The sequence below is a fragment of the Anabrus simplex genome, chromosome 2 (assembly GCF_040414725.1).
Source record: "Anabrus simplex isolate iqAnaSimp1 chromosome 2, ASM4041472v1, whole genome shotgun sequence".
NCBI lineage: Eukaryota > Metazoa > Arthropoda > Insecta > Orthoptera > Tettigoniidae > Anabrus > Anabrus simplex.
Window position 1 is genome coordinate 698,159,781 of NC_090266.1, and position 23,078 is coordinate 698,182,858.

The following is a 23,078-nucleotide window of genomic DNA, read 5'->3' on the forward strand; positions in this document are numbered from 1 at the left end:
AGAAGAATGAGGAATTTCAGAAAATAATCAACGTACAGGACAAGAAACAAAAGCAAATGATTGACGGAAAACTTCAAGAATTCATTAACAGGCAAGAAGAAAAACAGCAGGAAACAATGAAGGAAGTGAAAGAAGCTGTAAGGATGGAAAAGGAAAAAGTCGGAAGTGAAATGATACAAATTAAAGTGGATATTGACGTTTTACGTAAGGATATGACAGGGATTATGGAAAATAAGAATCAAGAGGTAAATCAAGAAATATATAAAGTTATGGAAGAATTGACAGAAAGCAGAAATGTCATTCAAAAGTTAAAAATGGAAGAGATGAAGAGTATAACGGATAATTTGGAGAGTTTGAGGATAGATTCCACAGAAAGAATTAACAAATTGAATGAAGCAATTGAAACAACGAATAAATCAGTGGAAGTAAATATTCTGGCAAGAGAGCAGGTGTCAGATAAAATTAAAATAATACAGCAAAAAGCTGAACGGAATAAAAATGAAACTGACAACAGAATCAGCAGAACGGAGAAAGAATTACATACGATTCGTAAGGAAATTCAGGAAATGAGAATAGAGAACCGAACAACAAGGCCTAATGTCATGAGAACAGGAGAAATTCAGGCTTGTGATAGGGAAACAACACCAGCAATGACTACGGATTCAAGCCAAGGTATTAATGGAAGTTCGATGGGAACGGAAATGGTAATAATGGAAGTCCAGCAATAATAAATATAATTAAACCAATCGAGGATAAGCCAAAACATTTTAATAATACTGCAAGTTTATCCCCAAAACGATTTTTGAGGGAGACGGAGGATTATTTTCGGGATAATAACGTTCCAAACGAGAAACGACTCAAAGTAATTGAAAATCATTTAGATGCTAACCAAAGTATTTGGTACCAGGCATTTAAGTACAGTTTCCACGAATATGAGGATTTTAAAACGGCATTTCTAAGGAGATATTGGTGTCCGGAAGTACAACAGCAACTTAGAATGGAATTGTATTCACGAAAATTCGCTGTTGCCGGTCAGACAAGATATAGTGACTATTTTGCTTTCCAATTTCAACGTTTTCAGGATTTGGATTATGCACCCAGTGAATTGGAAGCTATTAAAACTATTCAAAGCCAACTTCCACCTGAAATACAGAGATTATTGGCGACCTCGAATGTTCAAACGGCTATTGAAATGGAAGATAGGCTGAGACAAATTGACATGACGACTTCTCATCCCACGAGTAGGTTAATATGTAATATGGGAAATGAAGAGTCAATCAATGTAATAGCCCATGAGAATTATGAAATTAACAAACGAAGAGGACAAAGAGACGTGGCTAGGAACCAGGAGATGGATGAAAGAAAAGAGATGAGAGGATACCAACGTCAAAGAGATCAAGAATATCGACAGACATATCAGAGGGATGGAAGATATGTGCCATATGACAGGCCAAGTAACAGATATACAAGAAACAGAAATATGATCCGAAGAAGGAATTATTACGGAGGAAGAGGTGGACGGAACTTCAGAGAAAGGGAGTTCGCAAATAGAAGATATGCCCAGGAGCAGAAAGAAGACTCGAGAAATCAAGAAAAATGGAAGCAAGCAATTAAAGACAAGGAGATTGTTGGAGATATCGAGGGCGCAGAGAGTTTAGAGCTCCAACAAAATAAAAATTCAGAAGCAGGGAAACGTCATCTTAACCCGAATGCACAGAATTTCAATACAGGGTTAGACGTTCCTGAGAAAAGAAAAACGACAATTTTGAATTAGATCATGAGGGAAATGGTAATAGAGGAAAGAAAACGGATAACAAAATTATAAGTTGGATCCATAACGCAGCAAATATCAAGTATTATTACAGGGAAAATCAGGAACAATCCTTAAATAATATGCCGGAGATATGCGGAAAGGAAGGATGCATTAATTCGGAATGTCAAACAGATGGAGAAGACGAGATTGTTTAAAAAGGAAATACATAGAGTAATTGCAAAGTCAACAGTCATGGAATGAAGTATGGAGAAGGAAGTTGAGTAACGTAAAGGTCCATTTATTACACAAATGGAAGCATAGTATAAATATATTGTGACCAACATATTTAAAAAAATAAGTGGGAGGAGAAAATGTACCATTACGTTACGATTGACGTCAATTTACATGAATATAGATCGGAAGAAAAATGGCGCAGATCAGCTTCAAACGTTGAGAATGCACGGAATAACTTTTTATGACAAGTTCACCGCAATCAGGAGGCAGTGCCTGGCGAGATGGAAAGAAAACTCTATGAGAAATGAACCATTGTACGTAAAAAAAATTGAAAAACGTTCTATTATTATCTACTTTGGCAAGAAGATTTTCGTCGTAAACGAACTGTGAATTGCAATTACCTGACCAGAAGATTAGCTGACATAATCAATATAACCATAATAGGAGCCATACGAAGGAAGAATCCAGAAACAAACTACTGGAAAATACGTAAAAACGGCAGGGAAACACGCATAATACATTTCAAATACTGTACGGAAGAAGAGGTGTCGGAATATGGCATTCGTAAATAAGGCCTACACTGACTTAATAAACGGCCAAATTTTCCTCAAATTATACGTATAGCCCATTTATAAGATTTAAAGAACATTATTCAGACAACATAGAAAACCAAGGAAGAACCAGTTTATGAAAATAAAATTGAATCTGAGCAGTATCTATAGAGGAAAAGAAATATAAATACAGTTAGACAAAGTCATTGGAAGAGCTCTATATACTGAAAATTAAGATGTATTCTATCAATTTAATAATATCTTTTCGTTGCATGGAATTTGAACACGAAATGGAGCTAGCCTAAAGCGATGGAGGAAGGCTGACCAGATCATCGTAAGCTCAAGCCTGAAGACCTAGAGATCCAGCATGACGTAATCCAGCACAAGGCTAGACGTTCCGAGATGCCGTGAGGAGGAAGAAGAAAGCAACGTCGGACATAGAATAGCCTGAGATAAGTAACATTATAAGAAATTTAACTATAAAGTATTTCATTTGGTATAGTATAATTGTAGGAATGCTGAAGTGCCAAAGATATGACCTGTTTGTGCCAAGGTGTGAATTCTAAGGCATATGCCGGAGAAAATAACCACAGATACGTATTATTTATGTGTAGTAATATACTGTCGTGCTCATAAGTTTGATCTGAGGTTAATGTGAGCAGTATCGGGAAGAGAATTGATGTTTTTGAACCTATATGCTTAGGGGAACGTCGTATTCAAGCTAGGCGAGGCTGAGATGTGAAAGTGAAGTGCAGTATAATAATAATAAACCTAGGCTACCCAATGACCAGATTGAATAACTAGGCCAATATCGTCCATATTTACGATGAGTTGAAATAAACAGTAGCAGCTTGCGGTGTTTTGAGTAGATATTAAGGTAAAAGAAATGTTTTACTGCGATGTGGTAGACATTATGAAGAAGCTGAGTAGAGATATTGATTGTATGCGGAGGAATCGCAGTAATTAAAAGCATAAATGATAATATGTTGTTGGAGATTTGAGATGTTGAATAGGTATTGTGTAAGTAAATGATTGAAGGAAATAGGTGCAAATTTATGCTTAGCTACAGTTATGTTGTGATTGAAAATGAGGCAAGCAGTGGAATTAAGGCCTAGATACATGAATATTAAGTGTAGCAGTGAGGTTAAATGGTCAATTGGTCGAACTCAAATGAAATATGGAGATAGGTTGATCGTAATTTACATGTATTTGAAGTGCATATGGGAAAGAGATATAGTCGCCTAGTAATATGTATTTGTCTCACATAGTGAATATACAATATTGGAACACGCGTTAACCTGAAAATGGTAAAATTAGTAGGCAGTAGAAGGAACCATTTTAATTGAAAATACACATAATAATTAATTGATCGGTACGATTCTGGCAGGTTATGACGGTTGAAGAACATAGAGATGGCACTCGTAAATGAAGATATTTAATTTTATTTTTGGCACACATTTTTAATATATAAGGATGTTGGAATTAATATTTATGGTTAGGATTAATTTCTTTTAGATACTTAAAATGGCATTTTGAAGCCATAATTGGAAAGAGTTACTTATCTCGTGCCATAAACAAGTCAATACGCAAATTCCCAAACCAATTCCAAACAGTACTGCAAATAGACCTAAAGGAAAGAAAGACCACTCCCTCCTTTAATAAAGAGTAAATCCTAATTGTCCCCATGATTAAATAAAATGATGAAATGTGGTCACGCAGCAAAATAATAATTGCCCAAATGAATTAAAGATACCTGCCCAATTTTAATTATGTTAATTCATTAATTTGAGTTGTCAAGAAAGATAATATGTGATATTCGAGTTTATTTTCCTCTATTACCAAAGATGATCATTATTTTGTTAATTATAGTATTGGCATGCTAATAAATTAGTTTTAAGATTATTTTAGCATTTATTTTCAAAGGCAGAGATAGGAAGAGTAGTTATAGGATATATTTAGACTGGTATTTCGGAATCATGATTTTCAGAGGCTCATATTGATTCTACGGTAGGATTTTGGAGAAAATGAGTAACATATTGAAGTATACAACCTCTTCAACAGAACTTACGAAGGTAAATAGTATTTTTGAATATACATAGATGTTTTTACCCTGAGATATTGACTTAATATGGACATGCAACCACCTCACTTGATTGGTATATCCATCCCCGATTTCGGATAGTTAATTAGCAACATTTAAGTGGAAATATTGCACAGGCAACATCATATTAAATTAGTACTACAACTTGAGGTGAAGTATGAGGAAGTACAGCGCGATGGTGATACCTATATTTTTATCAGTCCAACCTGGAACTTGGTAAGAATTAGGACTACGAGGCCACCAAAGGTTGCATTAGATTTATCACCCATTCGTGAGGCAAAATTGAGGAGAAAGCCACCGCTGGGCATGTTGCAATACGTTATCATTATAGACTGTTATGCTTTTCAGCGTTCAGTCTGCAAGCCTCTGTGAATTTACTAAACGTCGCCACAATGCTCGATTTGCAACTAGTGTTGTGGCCTCATTTAGTTCTATACCTGTTATATTTAAATCGTTAGAAACCGAGTCTAACCATCCTCGTCTTGGTCTCCCTCTACTTCTCTTACCCTCCATAGCAGAGTCCATTATTCTCCTAGGTAACCTATCCTCCTCCATTCGTTTCACATGAGCCCACCACCGAAGCCGGTTTATGCATATGGCTTCATCCATCGAGTTCATTCCTAAATTAGCCTTTATCTCCTCATTCCGAGTACCCTCCGGTCATAGTTACCACCTGTTTGTACCAGCAATCATTCTTGCTAATTTCATGTCTGTTACTTCTAACTTATGAATACACCCAGCTTTCGCTCCCGTAAAGCAAAGTTGGTCTGAAAACAGACCGATGTAAAGATAGTTTTGTCTGGGAGCTGACTTCCTTCTTACAGAATACTGCTGATCGCAACTGCAAGCTCACTGCATTAGCTTTACTATACCTTGATTCAATCTCACTTGCAAGTGACTAATCTCATGTTTTAATCCGTATTGAAATCTGCTGATATACAATAATAAAGTTTTATTATGTTATTGTTATTTGCTTTACGTCGCACCGACACAGATAGGTCTTATGGCGACGATGGGACAGGGAAGGGCTAGGAGTGGGAAGGAAGCGGCTGTGGCCTTAATTAAGGTACAGCCCCAGCATTTGCCTGGTGTGAAAATGGGAAACCACGGAAAACCATCTTCAGGGCTGCCAACAGTGGGGTTCGAACCCACGATCTCCCGAATACTGGATACTGGCCGCAATTAAGCGACTGCAGCTATCGAGCTCGGTACTTTTATTATTGTATATCAATCTCACTTACTATATTACCATCCTGGGAGAACACACAACCTAAATACTTGAAATTATCGACCTGTTGTAGCTTTGTGTCACCAATCTGACATTCAATTCTGTTGAATTTCTTACCTACTGACATCTATTTAGTCTTCGAGAGGCTAATTTTCATACCATATTCATTACACCTATTTTCAAGTTCCAAGATATTAGATTGCAGGCTTTCGGCACAGTCTGCCATTAAGACCAAGTCGTCAGCATAGGCCAAACTGCTTACTACATTTCCACCTAACTGAATCCCTCCTTACCATTTTATACCTTTCAGCAGATGATCCATGTAAACTAAGAACAGCAACGGTGAAAGATTACAGCCTTGTCTAACCCCTGTAAGTACCCTGAACCAAGAACTCGTTCTACCATCAATTCTCACTGAAGCCCAATAGTCAACATAAATGCCTTTGATTGATTTTAATAATCTACCTTTAATACCATAGTCCCCCAGTATAGTGGACATCTCTTCCCTCGGTACCCTGCCATATGCTTTGTCTAGATCTACGAAACATAAACACAATTGCCTATTCCTCTCGTAGCATTTTTCAGTTACCTGACGCATACTGAAAATCTGATCCTGACAGCCTCTCTGTGGTCTGAAACCACACTGGTTTTCATCCAACTTCCTCTCAACGATTGATCGCACCCTCCCTTCCAAGAATGCCAAAGAATACTTTGCCTGGTATACTAATCAATGAGATACCTCGATAATTGGTGCAATCCTTCCTGTTCCCTTGCTTATAGACAGGTGCAATTACTTCTTTTGTCCAATTTGAAGGTACCTTACCAACACTCCATGCTAATCTTATTATTCTATGATGAAATTTCATCCCTGCCTTCCCACTATACTTCACCATTTCAGGTCTAATTTCATCTATTCCTGCTGCTTTATGACAATGGAGTATATTTACCATCCTTTCCACTTCCTCACGCGTAATATCACCAATATCATTTTCCTCCTCCCCATGAGCTCCGTTGTTCACAACACCACCATGAAGATTTCCTTTTATGTTGAGAAGATTTTCAAAATATTCCATCTACCTGTCCAGTGACTCCCTGAGATCTATTATGAGTTCACCTGAATTACCCAAAACACTATTCATTTCCTTTTTCCCCTCCCTTCCTAAGATTCTTTATTACTGTCTAATAAGATTTCCCTGCTGCTTTACCTAGCCTTTCCAGGTTATTACAAAAATCTTCCCACGACTTCTTTTTGGATTCAGCAACCGTTTGTTTTGCTCTGTTTCTTTCATCTATGTACAATTCCCTGTCTGCATCAGCCCTTGTGTGGAGCCATTTCTGATTTCTTATGTTTACAAGCTGCTCTCACTTCATCATTCCACCAAGATGTTAGCTATTTCCCTCTTAACATACAGTTGTTCCTACGCATTCCTTTGCTGTTACTACTACAGCATCCCTGTATGTCACCCATTCTCTTTCTATATCCTGAACCTGCTTACTGTCTACTGTTCGAAACTTCCTAATAATTATATCCATGTTTTAAACCATTTTTCAAGAGAAAGATAAATCCTTTGTTTTTTACTACCTTCTAAGGTTATGAGTTTTGATTTATGAATATTATTAGATATTATGAAATTTGTGACTAAGCAATAGATGTCTTTTCTGTAGTTGTGCCTGACAAAGGTAATACTGTCAGAAATAAATGTGATTTGTATAGGGCACCGGCTTCAATTAAGCAATACCTGGTTCCCAGCCATTAAGAATTTACGCAGGTAGTTCCCTTCCCTGTCCCTTCACTATTGTTATTTCGTCTCGGTGTTTTCCAAATTCGTACGTTCCGTATCACCAGATGTTTCATTCCAGGCTTGTGTCTATGTCATACACCTGTCAATGTCATATGTTATGTACACACATTATGTGAACCGCTTAGACTGGTTCTGATGGTTCGGTCAGCTTCCCCTTCGAATGCTAGCGTTGTGCCACGTCCTGGGAGCCATCTGGTGGCAAATGAATGTACCATTTCCCCTTATATTATAACGTCTAAATTCAAAGATTCAGTGTTTAAGAAGCCTTTCTCATGGACAGTCGAGATTTCTTCTAAGGACACAGAGCACAGTTCTCTGTGAAACGTAAAGAACTTCACCTTATTTTCTTGACACGGCATAAGGCCAAAGCCTATAAAGTATCATGTCTATAAATACGGGCCGTGAAAGCATCAATGGCAACAAATGTGATCTGTTCCTTGTTCATCTATGCAATGTACAAAACACATCAACGGTGCTACAGAAAAAATATCAGTTGATTCATCAACTGCAGGAGAGAAATAACTACACTCAAACAATTTTAGGAACGTTATTTATTTTATTTGAGCAGCGCACAATTGGACACGATTGCAATATAGTGGGACAAAATCACAAAACAAAACAAAAATTCTTGTCTGCATTTCTTCCTGCCCAAACTGTAGACAAATAACCAGGGATAATGAATTTCAACATATGACATATAAACAGACATGGCTATAAATAACCCTCATACTCCCTTTCTGGAAGAGGCTGTCTGGCTTACTGCTTGCTGCATTTTATAAGTGAACTTACAGACGGTCACTAACATAGTATCAGTGGACAATAGTCCGACTCATTGGCTGAACGGTCAGTATACTGGCCTTCGGTTCAGAGGGTCCCGCGTTCGATTCCCGGCTGGGTCGGGGTTTTTAACCTTAATTGGTTAATTCCAATGACACGGGGGCTGGGTGCATGTGTTGTCTTCATCATCATTTCATCCTCATCACGACGCACAGGTCGCCTACGGGTGTCAATTAGAAAGACCCGCACCTGGCGAGCCGAACCCGTCCTAGGATATCCCGGCACTAAAAGCCATACGATATTTCATTTCAGTGGACAATAGTGAATATCTGAAGTATGAAAAAGAAAGCTACAAGTATGCAACTTCATATTAATTGAATTGAAACATAACTATTTTCATCACTATTTCAAGCCAGAGACTTATATTATGTAATGTGAATAGCGGGTGAAATTCTAACTTTACAGAATTTACATAGAGTTATAAAAATGTTTCTGAACAATCCTGCCTACATTTTGGTACCAAAATATAGAGAAATTCATGAATATTAAGGCTAATGTTTTAGTAATTGCACTTTCTTGCACTCTTCTTAGAAAAGTAACTATCTACAGTGGCACGTGGTCCACTGCAACCCGTGGACCACAATACTAGTAATAAGATATAAACATCAAATGTTTTTCTCCCATGAGTCAACTGCTGAGAATGAAAGCTCAAAAGTAGCTGAAATCACTCCAATGAGGTAATTCATTTACTGTTATAAGGCAGTAGTGCATTTGATAAAAATCCCTGTAGTTATTATTGTTACTGTGTAATGGACAACAACATCAAAGAATATTTGTACCATCAAAAATAATGTAAGTGAAAATGAACAAATAAAATCCTTACCACATTAATATCATCAACAGCCTGCACATCTCTAAGCAAATGGTGACCCACACGCATGGTGTATGTTTCCAGACCTGTGTCTGTTAAGGCATGCAGCAAGTAGTTCTCCAAAACAACAGATGATACAGGAGCTGTAAATGGGTAGACTGTTATGCAAGCTGCTTGTTGAAACAATGGTGAAGAGTGAGATGTCTCCATGGAGAAATAATACAAATAACCTTCTTGGAGGGTTGTCACCAAACATATAATTCCACCTAAACTGCTATAATGTGTTGATCGCATAGGATGAACCATATCAGCCACCTGATCTGTAAATAAACCAAAATTAAATTAGTGAGAACTAAGCATGGTCAGTCAGTCGGTTGGTACTACAAAACCATATATATTCCTAATCTTGTTATACTTAGGAGGACTTCCACCTTTTCTTGGCTTCTTCCTCAAGTCATTGTTCGTCCAAATTTAACTAAAATAAATTCTCAATTGGTCGGCTAGTCGGTTGATTGATGATAATATGCAAGTACTGTACACAAGTACAACTGCACAGTGACGTACCATCTTGACATAAAGTAAGTATGCAATATGACCAATGTTAAAAAAAATATACAAAGAGCACAAAGTATTAAAATGGCATATACAGTACAATTGCAATTATCTGAGCTAACTGAGAATGATACTACTTCAAATACAGAGAAACTAAGATAATATGGGGATAACGTGCTAATAGATTGTAAATGATGAAAAAATGCCCAAATCTGTATAGCACTTGATTATTACAATAAGCAGTCATTCCTAAAAATTTACATTGAATGCTTTATACAGTTCAATCAATCAATCAATCAATCAATACTGATCTGCATTTAGGGCTGTCACCCAGGTGGCAGATTCCTTATCAGTTTTTTACCTAATATTTTCTTGAAAGTTACACAGATTACAATATTAAATGAGGAGATTACTTTTTGAAAAAGTATTTCATAGTTTCTTGGGCTAAAGTTTTGCCTCTCTTGCATGCTGCAATTTAACGCCAATGCACCACTCGCCTAGAACAGGCCTACATAGATTTACACCACCGTAACAATCAGATACACCAACAATGTAACGAGGACTTAACTCCAACTGACAGTAAATAAATAAATAATGATGATGATGATGATGATGATGATGGTGCTTGTTGTTTAAAGGGGCCGAACATCTAGGTCATCGGCCCCTAATGGCATGAAAAAGAGACGAAATGTAAGGACAATTAAAAATCCATAATCCTCCACAGACCAGAATTCAAAACATGAGGATGAAGAATGAATGGATGGAAAAGTTAAGACAATCAGTGAATCTGACCCGCAATGCCCCACATTCCCAGAAACTAGCATTAAACAATAGTATTACTAACCACGGGGCTGCTTCTAAAGCACAATACTGAATCGATGATGCTTGTAGTCTAAATGGGTCCAAAATCCAGGTCGTCGGCCCCTCATAATGGTACTTATTGCTAGGAAAGTAGAACCATGGTATTTGTCATATTGCGGTACTAAACAAAAGTAGCGTAGACTCGCGGTATTCCACAGATTATGGTACTACTCACAGGTAATGTAACGCACACATGTAACACAGACCTATGGCGTTTCACATATTGTGTTGCTATTTACAGGCAATGCAAACCTATGGTGTTCTTCACAGAAGTGGACTAACTACAGGGACTCGCAGTATCCCGTGGTGTTCCTCACATAGTGGGTACTAATCATACGCAAGGCAGAACCATGGTGTCGCTCATATAGTGGTACGAATCCTAGGTACTGTAAAAAGCATCCTGAACACACACTGTTGCTACTAATCACAAACCTATTGTATACCTAACCTAGTGGTACTATGCGCAAGTAAAAGCGACCCATGGTGTTCCCTGTGTGGTGGTACTAATTACAAGTAGTATCATGGTTCTAATTTGATCATCCCTTGGTTGCCCCTTTTAGTCTCCTCTTACGACAGGGAGGGGATACCATGGGTGTATTCTTCGCCTGTGTCCCTCACCCACAGGGGGTAACAAATAAATCAAATGCAATGTTAGACGATCGAGGAGACATGTGACCAGGCTTCCTCAAATCGTGAGGATGGGAGGGTTGTGGGTAGTGCAAATTCTTAGAACAACGCTCGATCTAGCAGCAGCACGGACCGGTGCATCACTACTCGACCTAGCAGTAGCCACTGACCAACCTATAAAGTTACCAGCGCCTGCAAATCTCTAAACTACCATTCAACTTCACTGATACATGCCGCCTAAAACCGCACTGGTACAAAAATATGCATGCTTATTTTCCAACAACTCCCTCGGTTAACCCAGAGCCTTGGTCAACCAGGACTCAGTTAATCGTGATTCTACTGTACATAATTTTTATTTTACTTTTTTTACACAATTTACATTACCCATTTTATTTTACCTAAATCAGCTAAAACTAAAATCAAAGAAAGAAAGAAAGAAAGAAAGAAAGAAAGAAATCAAAGAAAGAAAGAAAGAAAGAAAGAAAGGAAAATAAATTAGACTGAGGAATTCTGAACAATCACATTAGCCAGTAAGAATTTTCCTCAAGATGTCATTCCTATTATTATATTTAATACGTTCAATACTGATTGGCACTGCCCTTATAACTCCTGCAAAGTAGCAGTTTGAAGTATGTGGCAATGTATGCATGAAGATAGACTATAGTACAGTCTACCGCCACCAGATGGTGTTGCTGCTTCCCATAGGTGGCGCATTGCATCAGCACTTGTTCTAGCTTGTGAGTACACCGGTTGACATCGATAAGACAACATGGAAGCAGACAAGTGTGGGCAACGGTGAAGAGTGTGGTTTCCGTGAAGGAAAAGAACGATTGTTTCAGACATTCACTAGAGGTTAGTAGCCATACGTAGGGAAACAACACTAAGCCACAGATCTGTGTTCCGTTAGGTAACAGAGTTCAGAAACAACAGGGACTGTGCTGAAAAACACAAAAGCACTGGGCGTCCAGCAACTGCACACAAACCAAAGAATGCCCAAAGTGTCAATGACTTGATAATGGGGCACAGGCAAATCACGTTTAACTTCATGGTGAAATTCAAACACTAAATGGATAAATGGTAACTAGAACAAGATATAAATATCGAAATAAATATAAATAATGAAAGTGAGCGCCACCTGCAAAAGATTTACAGGAATAACTGACTCTATATAGCATGACTGAATTCTTTCTCCCAAGGCGATGGTTATCATGCTGACAAGGCTCCAAACTTGCTTCATTACATTACCTGCTACTATTTAACCCTGAAAATAAATTTGGGCAGCATGCCAGGTTTTTTCTTATTCCACGAACAAAAAAGTTACCACAAGTTTCACTACTAGAATTTACTCCCAAAACAAAATAAAACTAAACAAACACCAACAATAATCATCCCATAACGAGACCAATACAAACATCCACAAACAACATCTACGAGCTATACACCAAAACTACACATAGTTCTGAAGGGCACGCTTCAAACTGATAATTTCCTACTGATAAGACAACTGTCCCTTCTTAACCTTATCTTACATTAGCACAACAGCATGGAAACACAATAGCACGGAATCTATTTATCCCAGATTATAACTGTATGTTAAAATGAACCCAGTCACCTCACTATACTCTGTTAATCAAACAACTTCACCATGTGACAAAAAAAACCTTCTGTGGACTAGATGCAAGACAAATGCCACATCAAATCAATCAAAGAACGACCAAGCGCTGAACACTTGGCCTACAATTTCTTCTAGCAATAGTCAGTTATGTGTACAACAACATATTATCTCCAGATTACACCTATAAAACACTACCCACAGTGCGCATTTCCTCGTAGAGGAATAATACAGGGTCTGACTTGACTTACAAAAGAACACTACATAGTGTCTTCCACCAACTGCTCACCAGGAATGCACTCGTCATGACTCTGTAATGGTACAGTAATGCAACAGAACTCGTACATCAAAGACTTCATAACGGTAATCATTATCAACAGCAAATGCAATGGTCATGAACAATAATAGTAATCAACTCGCTGCACACGCACACACATAGATGTAGGCTTGCTCTATATGGCTGTCATGTCTGCAAAAGTCCACTGGAAACGCTACCACTGAAACATCTTCAAGCGTCACTCAGGTCAACGCAAGCTCATTCAAACTCGGAGCTTCTAGATTGGTTATCGAGCAGTCGATCCACAAATAGCGATCTTCGTCGGGCTGAGTGGCTCAGACGGTTAAGGCGCTGGCCTTCTAACCCCAACTTGGCAGGTTCGATCCTGGCTCAGTCCGGTGGTATTTGAAGGTGCTCAAATACGACAGCCCCGTGTCAGTAGATTTACTGGCACGTAAAAGAACTCCTGCGGGACTAAATTCCGGCACCTCGGCGTCTCCAAAGACTGTAAAAGTAGTTAGTGGGACGTAAAGCAAATAGCATTATTATTAATAGCGATTTTACACGTTCATACACATTGTTGAATTACCTTCTTCAGCATACACTTACCGGCTGTACTCCCAGGTTTCTAAACCACTTGTTGCAACACTTTTAACCAACTTCAACCAACTATACCGATACAGTCATCGTTTTCCTTGTTGCACAATCTTCACTGCTAGGCCATGTGCACAGACTCTTACCCAAACAGAAATTTAAACAAAACATAATGATGCACATTTGCAATCTTCCCTAACTACAAATTCTTACAATATTATGTTCTTACATATTTATTTCACAAATTCACATGATATTCACTACTTCATATTACAAATTATTTTACAGAAATTTCCTAACCTAAAATTGGGAAATCATCACTTACAAACAACCTAAAATCAGGGATCGTACATATGTACCGTTACATAAATTCGATGAAATAGAGAAGGCAACAGGTCTATCACGGGGAACCCTCATCCATAAGGATTTGAAAATGAAGAAGTTGTGTGCACAATGGGTGCTCCATTCCCTCACCACTGCGCAAAAACAGAAGCGTGTACAGATATGCCCTCAGATGGTGCAACAGTAGAGTGCAGATCCAGTGGAGTTCTTTGAGAGTGTGGTCACCGTCAGCAAGACATGGTTCTTGAAGGGATACTGCTGGTGGATTGGCTCCCTCCCAAAACGACCCTCAACAGTGATCAGTACTGCAGTTCAATGTACCAACTCGGAATCCGGAAGCATTCATTCTTAAATGCAATTAAAAGGAATTTCTATCAAAGATCTTAAGGATCATTTATCAAGAAATATTTGAAATCAAATGTTTTTACTCACATCAATGTTCATCTTACGATTTTCTAAATACAAATGTTAGCTTCCACGAACTTTGTCATCAAGAATTTTAATGAGCAATTTACATTAATTTTATTGACTATATGACTTGAAACTTCAACAAAGTTTGCAAATATTTTATTTTAAATGTCCATGAGTGCAAAAATGTATTTTAATTTGTCTTACCAATCTATTAATGTAAATTTTTGTATCAGATATATTGTGTGATTTATTCTAGCTGATGACGTCCCTTAGGGGAGGAAACATGAACTAGGTTTAATAAATTAAATATGTACTGAATAGGCGGACCGCTTAAATATAATATTTAAGTTATTCTTAAATATTTGCTACTTGATTTTGCCAAATGTCGATAAGGCTTGGTGGACTGTTGACAAGGCGTTCTCTGGTGAAGACAGCGACAGAGCACCCTACTAAAAGGAGTACAGGTGCCACATCAGGAATTCAGCAGCCTCAGAGGGGTTCCTTCAACTTCGGAAACAGGTCAAACTCACAAGGAGTCAAGTCTGGTGAGTACAGATGGTGTTCCAAGACCTCCTAATGCCACAGTTGCTTTTGAGCTTGATATTGTTTGTGACATACAACACAACAGGGCGATCGACTCGCAATAAACGTGAACGTTTGCACCACACATAGCCAGATGCAAATGTCATTCCAGAAATTGGCAACAGTAATCACTGTTGACGGTTTGTCCCTCAGGCATAGCATGCATAAAAATAACACCCTCTTAGTCGTAAACCACAATCGGCATAAGATTCACCCGACTGGGTTCCTGTCGAAATTTCTGTGGATGTGACGAACCCGGGTAAAGCCATTCATTCGAGTGGCGCTTTAATTCAGGCTCATAAGCTCATGGCCACATCTCATCAAGGGCAACAATATGCTGCAGAAATGCATCTCCTCCACGTGGATGCCAGGCAGTGCATACCGGTGCCATTTCTATACATCAGCAAGTTGATGTGGAACCCAACAGGATGCAATTTTCCTCATGTTAAGACATTTTGTTAGTATGTGCCAAACTGTTCGATGACCAAGACCAAACTCTATGGATAATTTCCGGACAGTCCATCGATGGTTTACAGAAACGAGACCACTCACAATGTCAATCTGATCTTGAGGAATGGACAGCCAACCAGTGCAGTGCAAATCCGCAGTCTCATTCTGATCTGCACGAAATGTCTTAACCCATCATGTAACTGTCCTATACGATAATGCATTATTGCCACATACTTTGCGTAATCCTCGATAACATCCTGATGCATTTTTGCCGCGGGCAACCTCGATTTTAAGCCACGAATGCTGATCACCTTTTGAAAACATGTTTCAGATAAGTGAAATCGACACTCTTCACTTCAATGCCACACAGCAACAACACTCTCAACTGGGTGGCCATCAAATGCACACTACACATCGACAACAGCGCCACCTGACGGCTTCCGTATCCTACCTGCACATTCCCGATCTCCTGCAAGTGTCTAGACTATGTTGACACTACATTATTTACAGCCTTCGTAATATCAGAACTCAAGTCACACACAGAGAGATAAGAACACAAAATGAACCCTTCCGATGAACCTGGGAAGCAGAAATGAGCTCTTCGGGGACTAAGAAGAGATGGCTGTAGAACTGGGAATGATGAGGAAAGAGCCTATCTATTTGAAGGCAGCAGTGTATGAAGATGTGAAGATTGTCCTTGCCATTTTGTTATATGGATAAATACCATTCACTGTCTCTATGTATCAACACGACTTGCAGATTCTCACTATCGGCACTTGTTATATCACACTGATACTGTACTTTTATAATTCTGTGTTCACTGATTCTGACACTTGGTTTAATGATACTTTCACTTGAACAACACACGCTTGTTGTTCCAGATCATAAATTATGAAAAGTCTGACATACAGTACCTCATAGCTTTCATCAACATATAAGACACCAGGTCGCCACAAGTGATATAATATCAAGTGCCTAAGCACTCTACAGTTTGTAGGCCAGTACCACACTTCATGTTCCATAAACATTTTACGTCAACCATGTTCCACATAAGTTTTAATTGCTCCCTCTGATGTATTCCCCACCCAAAGATTCAAATAGGGGACTATTTTACCTCCAGAATATTTTACCTGGGAGGAAGTCATCATCAGTACATCATTTATTCATACAGAGAGAGCTACATGTCCTCGAGAGTTAGTTACAGCTGTAGTTAACATTGCTTTCAGCTGTGTAGTAATATTAACATAGATAAACCATGTTAAATATTATTACAAGACCATATGTGTCAAACATTGAGACTGCTACTGTTGCAACTTCTTAGAGTCTGCTAACCCCGTTTCACAATGAACCATTCATTAGTCTGGTCTCTCGACAGATACCTATCCGATACAGTTGTACCTACATTTCGGCTATCTGCTTCACTGGGATGCACAAACCTCCCCACCGCGGCACGGTCACGTTTCACAAGGGAGGTCTATAGTCATATCATTTACGTATATAAGGAAACATAATGGTCCAATAATACTGTCTTGAGGATCCCCCCATCCTCCTCAGTCATTATACTATAAGATAATGCTTCACTTGCCCTAATTCTCTATTTTCTAGAAATTTAGCCATCCATTCATTCACTCTTCTGTCTTACCCCCATTTGCATCAGTAGTTTCACACGGCGTACCCTATCAAAAGCCTATGAAAGGTCAATAGAAATACAGTATAGTCCATTTGACCTCCTGTATCTAAAATATCTGCTACATCTTGCTGGAATCCTACAAGTTTAACCTCACTGGAATAACCTTTCTTAAACCCCAAACTACCTTCTATCAAACAAGTAAGTAATTTCCCAAATGTGTCAAATATAATCTGAAAGAATGCTTTCCCAGAGCATGGAACACATTTCAAAGTGCAACGAGTAATGAAGCCGAGTTACCAGCAAGTATTCCAGTATTGTGGTTTGAATTTTAGAAGCACCAGCAAAAGGTACCAGCCACATGTATGGAAGCCTCTCCTGCATACCGGGAAGAATTTCTATCCAAACATAAAAGTATTACACCCAATATTATGTATTTTGCTAGTGGCAACTTGTACTGCAGAATGGCCATTCTCAATTCAAAGTCATGTGGAGGCCTACCTGCAATTGAATACGTCTGTCTCAGAAGAGGCTGAATGATCTAATGCAAAACTTGTAATACTGATCTGAATCAAAGAGCTCTCTGGGAGAAAAATTCTTAAAAGACTTCTGAACCATTAAAATATTTCTAGGCATTGGGTTGTATGTACATTGTCTGTTTCTTGAAGGAGTTGACCAGATGAAGACTTACAACCTATGAGTTGCAACAATTTTTTTCAATTTTAATCACCTACAAATGACATAACGTTCTTCTGGGTTATGATTTCAATGTCACATTTATGTTCTTCTTACTCTCCAACTGATTATAATAATGATACATTGTCTACCTTTATCCTCCTCAAGAACCTACATCATAGATTTCTAAATCTATGCCTGATGTAGAGTATGGTGGGGGAAAATAGTACATCTTGGTGAAATGATGTTATCATCAGTATAGTGTGTTAACAGAAAAAGGAGGCATATACAGTCAAATGTTGGTATAACAAAATGTCAGGGTCTATGAAATTATATATATATATATATATACATGCGTTCGGCCCTCTAAGGAGCACGTAGAACCATTATTTAGCATTGGCATTCTGGATCTTCTTGTTCTTCTTATCTTCCCAAAATTCACTCACATCCTTTCACTATGGGCCTGTTGTCTTTCTTGCGTTTTTGAGTTTCAAATTTCTTGCCGCTGGTAATTAATATATTACCAAAATCATGGTGTGGTGTTACAGAAGAATGCTGAAGGTGAGATTGATAGATCAAATTACAAATGAAGAGATACCGAACTGAATTGGTGAGAGGTGATTGATTTGGCTAAATTTGATGAGAAGAAGAGATAAAATGATAGAACACATGTTAAGACACCCTGGACTTGTTCAGTTGGTTTTAATAATAATGTTATTTGCTTTACGTCCCACTAACTACTTTTTAAGGTCTTTGGAGACGCCAAGACGCCAGAATTTCGTTCCGCAGGAATTCTTTTACGTGCCAGTAAATCTACCGACATGGGGCTGTCGTATTTGAGCACCTTCAAATACCACCGGACTGAGTCAGGATCGAACCTGCCAAGCCAGTTGGTTTTTGAGGGAAGTTTAGGCAGTAAGAATGGTAGGGGTAGGACAAGGTATGAATATGACAAGCAGATTAGAGCAGATGTAGGTTACATAGAAGTGAAAAGAATGGCACAGGATAGGGTGGCATGGAGAGCTACATAAAACCTGTCTATGGACTGATGACTCTAACAACATGATCATTGAACTAAATGTACACAACAACAAACCATTCTAAACTTGTCAGGAATCCTGAATTTTATACTGACTGTAGTGTCATTCAACTGTTTCATTTAGAGAAAAAAATCTGTAATCTTCTTTTGCACTGAATATTTTACAATGGACACTTCTAGGTAGTCAACAATAAGACTTGTGCACTTCATCACATGACTGGGAAGATTGTTTGATTTAACCAGAAAATTCCATAGTTCACTAAAAACACTTACAGCATTGGAAAGAGACCGATTTTTCTTTCATTAGCACTAGTATGCCGTCTTCTTCACCATTTTCACTCACATGCCCATCTTGCTTGGCTTGCATCACTCTGTGAATTTTATTTTCTTCTGCAATCTTGTTTTGCACAATCACTCCACTGCTGACATCAATAAAATGTCCGGCTCTATGGCTAAATGGTTAGCGTACTGGCCTTTGGTCACAGGAGTCCCGGGTTCGATCCCCGGCAGGGTCGGGAATTTTAACCTTAATTGGTTAATTTCGCTGGCACGGGGGCTGGGTGTATGTGTCGTCTTCATCATCATTTCATCCTCATCACGACGCGCAGGTCGCCTACGGGTGTCAAATCAAAAGACCTGCATCTGGCGAGCCGAACATGTCCTCGGACACTCCCGGCACTAAAAGCCATACGCCATTTCATTTCATAAATAAAATCGTCTGCAGTTACATTTGCAGAGGTGGGATTTTTTCACATATTTTTCTCCAAAGTTCTGGGCCCAGCTTTTCTACAATATCAGCAGGTTCATTTAGTCCTTTATGCTCGATCACAGATGAAATCCCAGATTTCCACCAGCAATTCATTATCAATGTCAAAGTCAAGCTTCACCACATTGTCGTGAACATTTCCTTGGATTGTAGAAGGGTTATGTTGTACGCCCTCCAACAACGAGTCTTGCAAAAATTTGCTGAATTAATCATGACTGGTAACGAATGCACTTTGGTTGCATGGATTATCCTCTGATCGACAGGCTGGTAACATCATCACTTTGATGAATTCCATCTGCTTTCTAATATTGCTATGGGAAGAGCAAATGTCTACTAGAAGAAGAATTTTTTGTTTAGAGGGGTTATCTTTCCAGTCCAACCAGCCAGCAGTGAAAAAATTTCACCTGTCATCCATGCTCACTGATTATGGCTGTACTCACATGGTATGGAATTTACTCCTTTAAAACACCTTGGACATTTGTATTTTTCAATAATCGGCCGGGGGGGGGGAGGGGCGGAAGGGGCATTTTTTCTGTGCCTGGGGAGTTAATGCACAGCATTGATGTTATTCTGTCTTTCAACTTCTTCCCACTGATGCACTTTTTTGCTTTTCTTTGGTAACATTTTATGAAATAATGCTGTTTCATCAATGCTAAATACATTGTCTGGAGCATAATCTTTCCCAGCTACCATCAACTGTTCCTGCTTCCAAGTCTCTACAAACTCCATATTAGTTGCTTCCCCACTCACAGTACAGTGGATGATATTTTTTTTTATTATCTCTCTCTAAAACAATGTAACCATGCCATACTGCCTTTGAAGTCTGTGGCATTTAAAGATGATGCTAAAGATCTAGCTTGAGCGCACAGCTTTGGCCCAGCGACTTTAACTCCCCCCCCCGAAGACAAACCATACATTAATAGCTTTGTCGATTCTTTTTCTTTGTGGATCGATGACATCAGTTTCAACATTGTCCTCTACATTCTTTGGCTTTTAAAAAATATCAAAAGTGTAGATGTGCTGATAAAATATTTCTCTGCAACGTTTGATTTCTTGTGACCTTAGTCTAAAGAGACCTGTTTACATTTTTTCTTCCCTGTTAAGTTAGCTGACATAGGTACTGTATGTACAGAACGTCCTCTCTGCACGCTAAAAATTAGTGATGAAGGGCCTAAAATTCAAATATTTACAGTACACAAGCACTTGTTAACTGGCCATGAGATAACTGTCAACAATCCAGTTTTACAATATAGAATCAGTTATTGTAATCGCTACAAACATACAACATACAACGACAAAACAATTTTGTTAATCATGCAAGACAATGAGAAATACCCACACCGGGGAATATACAGAACTGTACATATAATTATAGTAATTCCATGCTGGAACTCTCCCTGAACACCCCACTCACCCTCCCATTAGCAGTAACAGATTTTTTTTCTTTTTTTTTTTTTTTTTCTTTTTTTTGCTAGTGACTTTACGTCGCACCGACACAGATAGGTCTTATAGTGATGATGGGATAGGAAAGGCCTAGGAGTTGGAAGGAAGCGGCTGTGGCCTTAATTAAGGTACAGCCCCAACATTTGCCTGGTCTGAAAATGGGAAACCATGGAAAACAATCTTCAGGGCTGCCGACAGTGGGATTCAAACCCACTATCTCCGGGATGCAAGCTCACAGCTGCGCGCTCCTAACCACACGGCCAACTTGCCCGCTTAAAAGATTGACAGTAGACTGTAGGTGGTATTGGAGATAACAAGATATTTAGAAAACTGGTGAAATTGCTGAGATGTTCTAGGCTTATCAGTCGCCTCCCATACTTCCACATGCCTTGTAAGAATACTGCAATGATGCAATGGCTTATCTATATGCAGCTTAAGTTTCACAATACACAGCAAGTGGAGATATGTGTACAAAATAAATTTGTTCAACTGGTGATATGTTGATCAAGGGAAATGTATTTTTTTACATTATAATGAAATCTTTGTACTACCGCTGTTTGCTTATACAAAATTATGGAACCACAGATGGAGGTTACGAATTATTTCGTTCAACTAAAAAAAATTTGTCCAACTGGTATTCAATGTATTGACATTTGACTGTAAAATGTGGCTTGAAGCAAGAAATGCTGTAGATGGAGGAAATTGCATAAAAGAAAGAAAGAGAGACAAACAAATAATTTTACAGTAAAAACAAAGATATTGTGAGAAGAGTTTGGAAATATGCTAGAAAAGTATGGCCACCAGGTCCGGCTCCATGGCTAAATGATTAGCGTGCTGGCCTTTGGTCACAGGGGTCCCGGGTTCGATTCCCGGCAGGGTCGGGAATTTGAACCATCATTGGTTAATTTCGCTGGCACGGGGGCTGGGTGTATGTGTTTTCTTCATCATCATTTCATCCTCATCATGACGCGCAGGTCGCCTACGGGAGTCAAATCGAAAGACCTGCACCTGGCGAGCCGAACATGTCCTCGGACACTCCCAGCACTAAAAGCCATACGCCACTTTATTTTCATGGCCACCAGGAAGCAGGAAATTCTTTCTGAAGCACCTATAAAGAATCTTGGAAAATAATGGGAAAACGAAATGGACAATCATGGGAAGTCACTGCAGAATGTAGTGAAACACTGGTGAAATGGAAGAAATATTTTGAATCCTCTTCAATGTAAATACAAGACTTCTTTGTAATGTTTTGGATCTCAGAATTCAGTTGGATGACAGCCATAACACAAACCGAATATAAACAAAAAATATAAGGATTGCTGAAGTGTTATAATGAAGTGGAATGGAAGATGGATATAAATAGTGAATTATAGTGGTAATGTAACTGTAAAATGATTTCAAAAGGTAATAGGTAAAGAGCCTACAAATTGGACTAAAGATTTAATCTCATCGTACTTCTAGTAATAAAAACCAAAGTATGAAGGGAAAGAGAATGAGATCATTACTGGAGTAAGGTGTATGAAAACTGTAGTTTCAGACAATAAGTAACTGGCAAGACCAAGTGTTCAGAATGTGTCAAATAACTTTGATATTTTACAAGAGGAAGGGGTAGTTATGCTTACGTTAAGTAGCTTTAGAGAAGATGAAATACAGAAGAAAAAAACAAAACATAGGTCATACAAAGGGATTATGGGATTAAATGTATAAAAAGTAATTAAAAGCATTTATGTTGACAATCTAGATGCAGTGAGAGTTCTTGAAAATGAATCCCTAGCTAAAAGTAATTTTAAGGGTCAGATGAGACTGGAATCTTCCACCTTTATCATTTGTAGTTGATATCATATTTTACTGAAAAACATAAAATGTAAAAGTGAAAACTCGTAAGCAGTGGGGCTTATGTTAC

General features: G+C 38.5%; 1 protein-coding gene across 6 annotated transcripts in view; it reads right to left on the bottom strand.

Moving 5' to 3' along the window:
- Positions 1-23,078, bottom strand: part of LOC136864377 (BLOC-2 complex member HPS3) — a 360,759-nt gene that overhangs the window by 218,558 nt on the left and 119,123 nt on the right. For all 6 annotated transcript variants that reach the window (XM_067141299.2, XM_068226258.1, XM_068226259.1 and 3 more), the window contains one exon: positions 9,330-9,637. In XM_067141299.2, the coding sequence (XP_066997400.2) occupies positions 9,330-9,637 (308 nt within the window). The remainder of the gene's footprint in view (positions 1-9,329; positions 9,638-23,078) is intronic.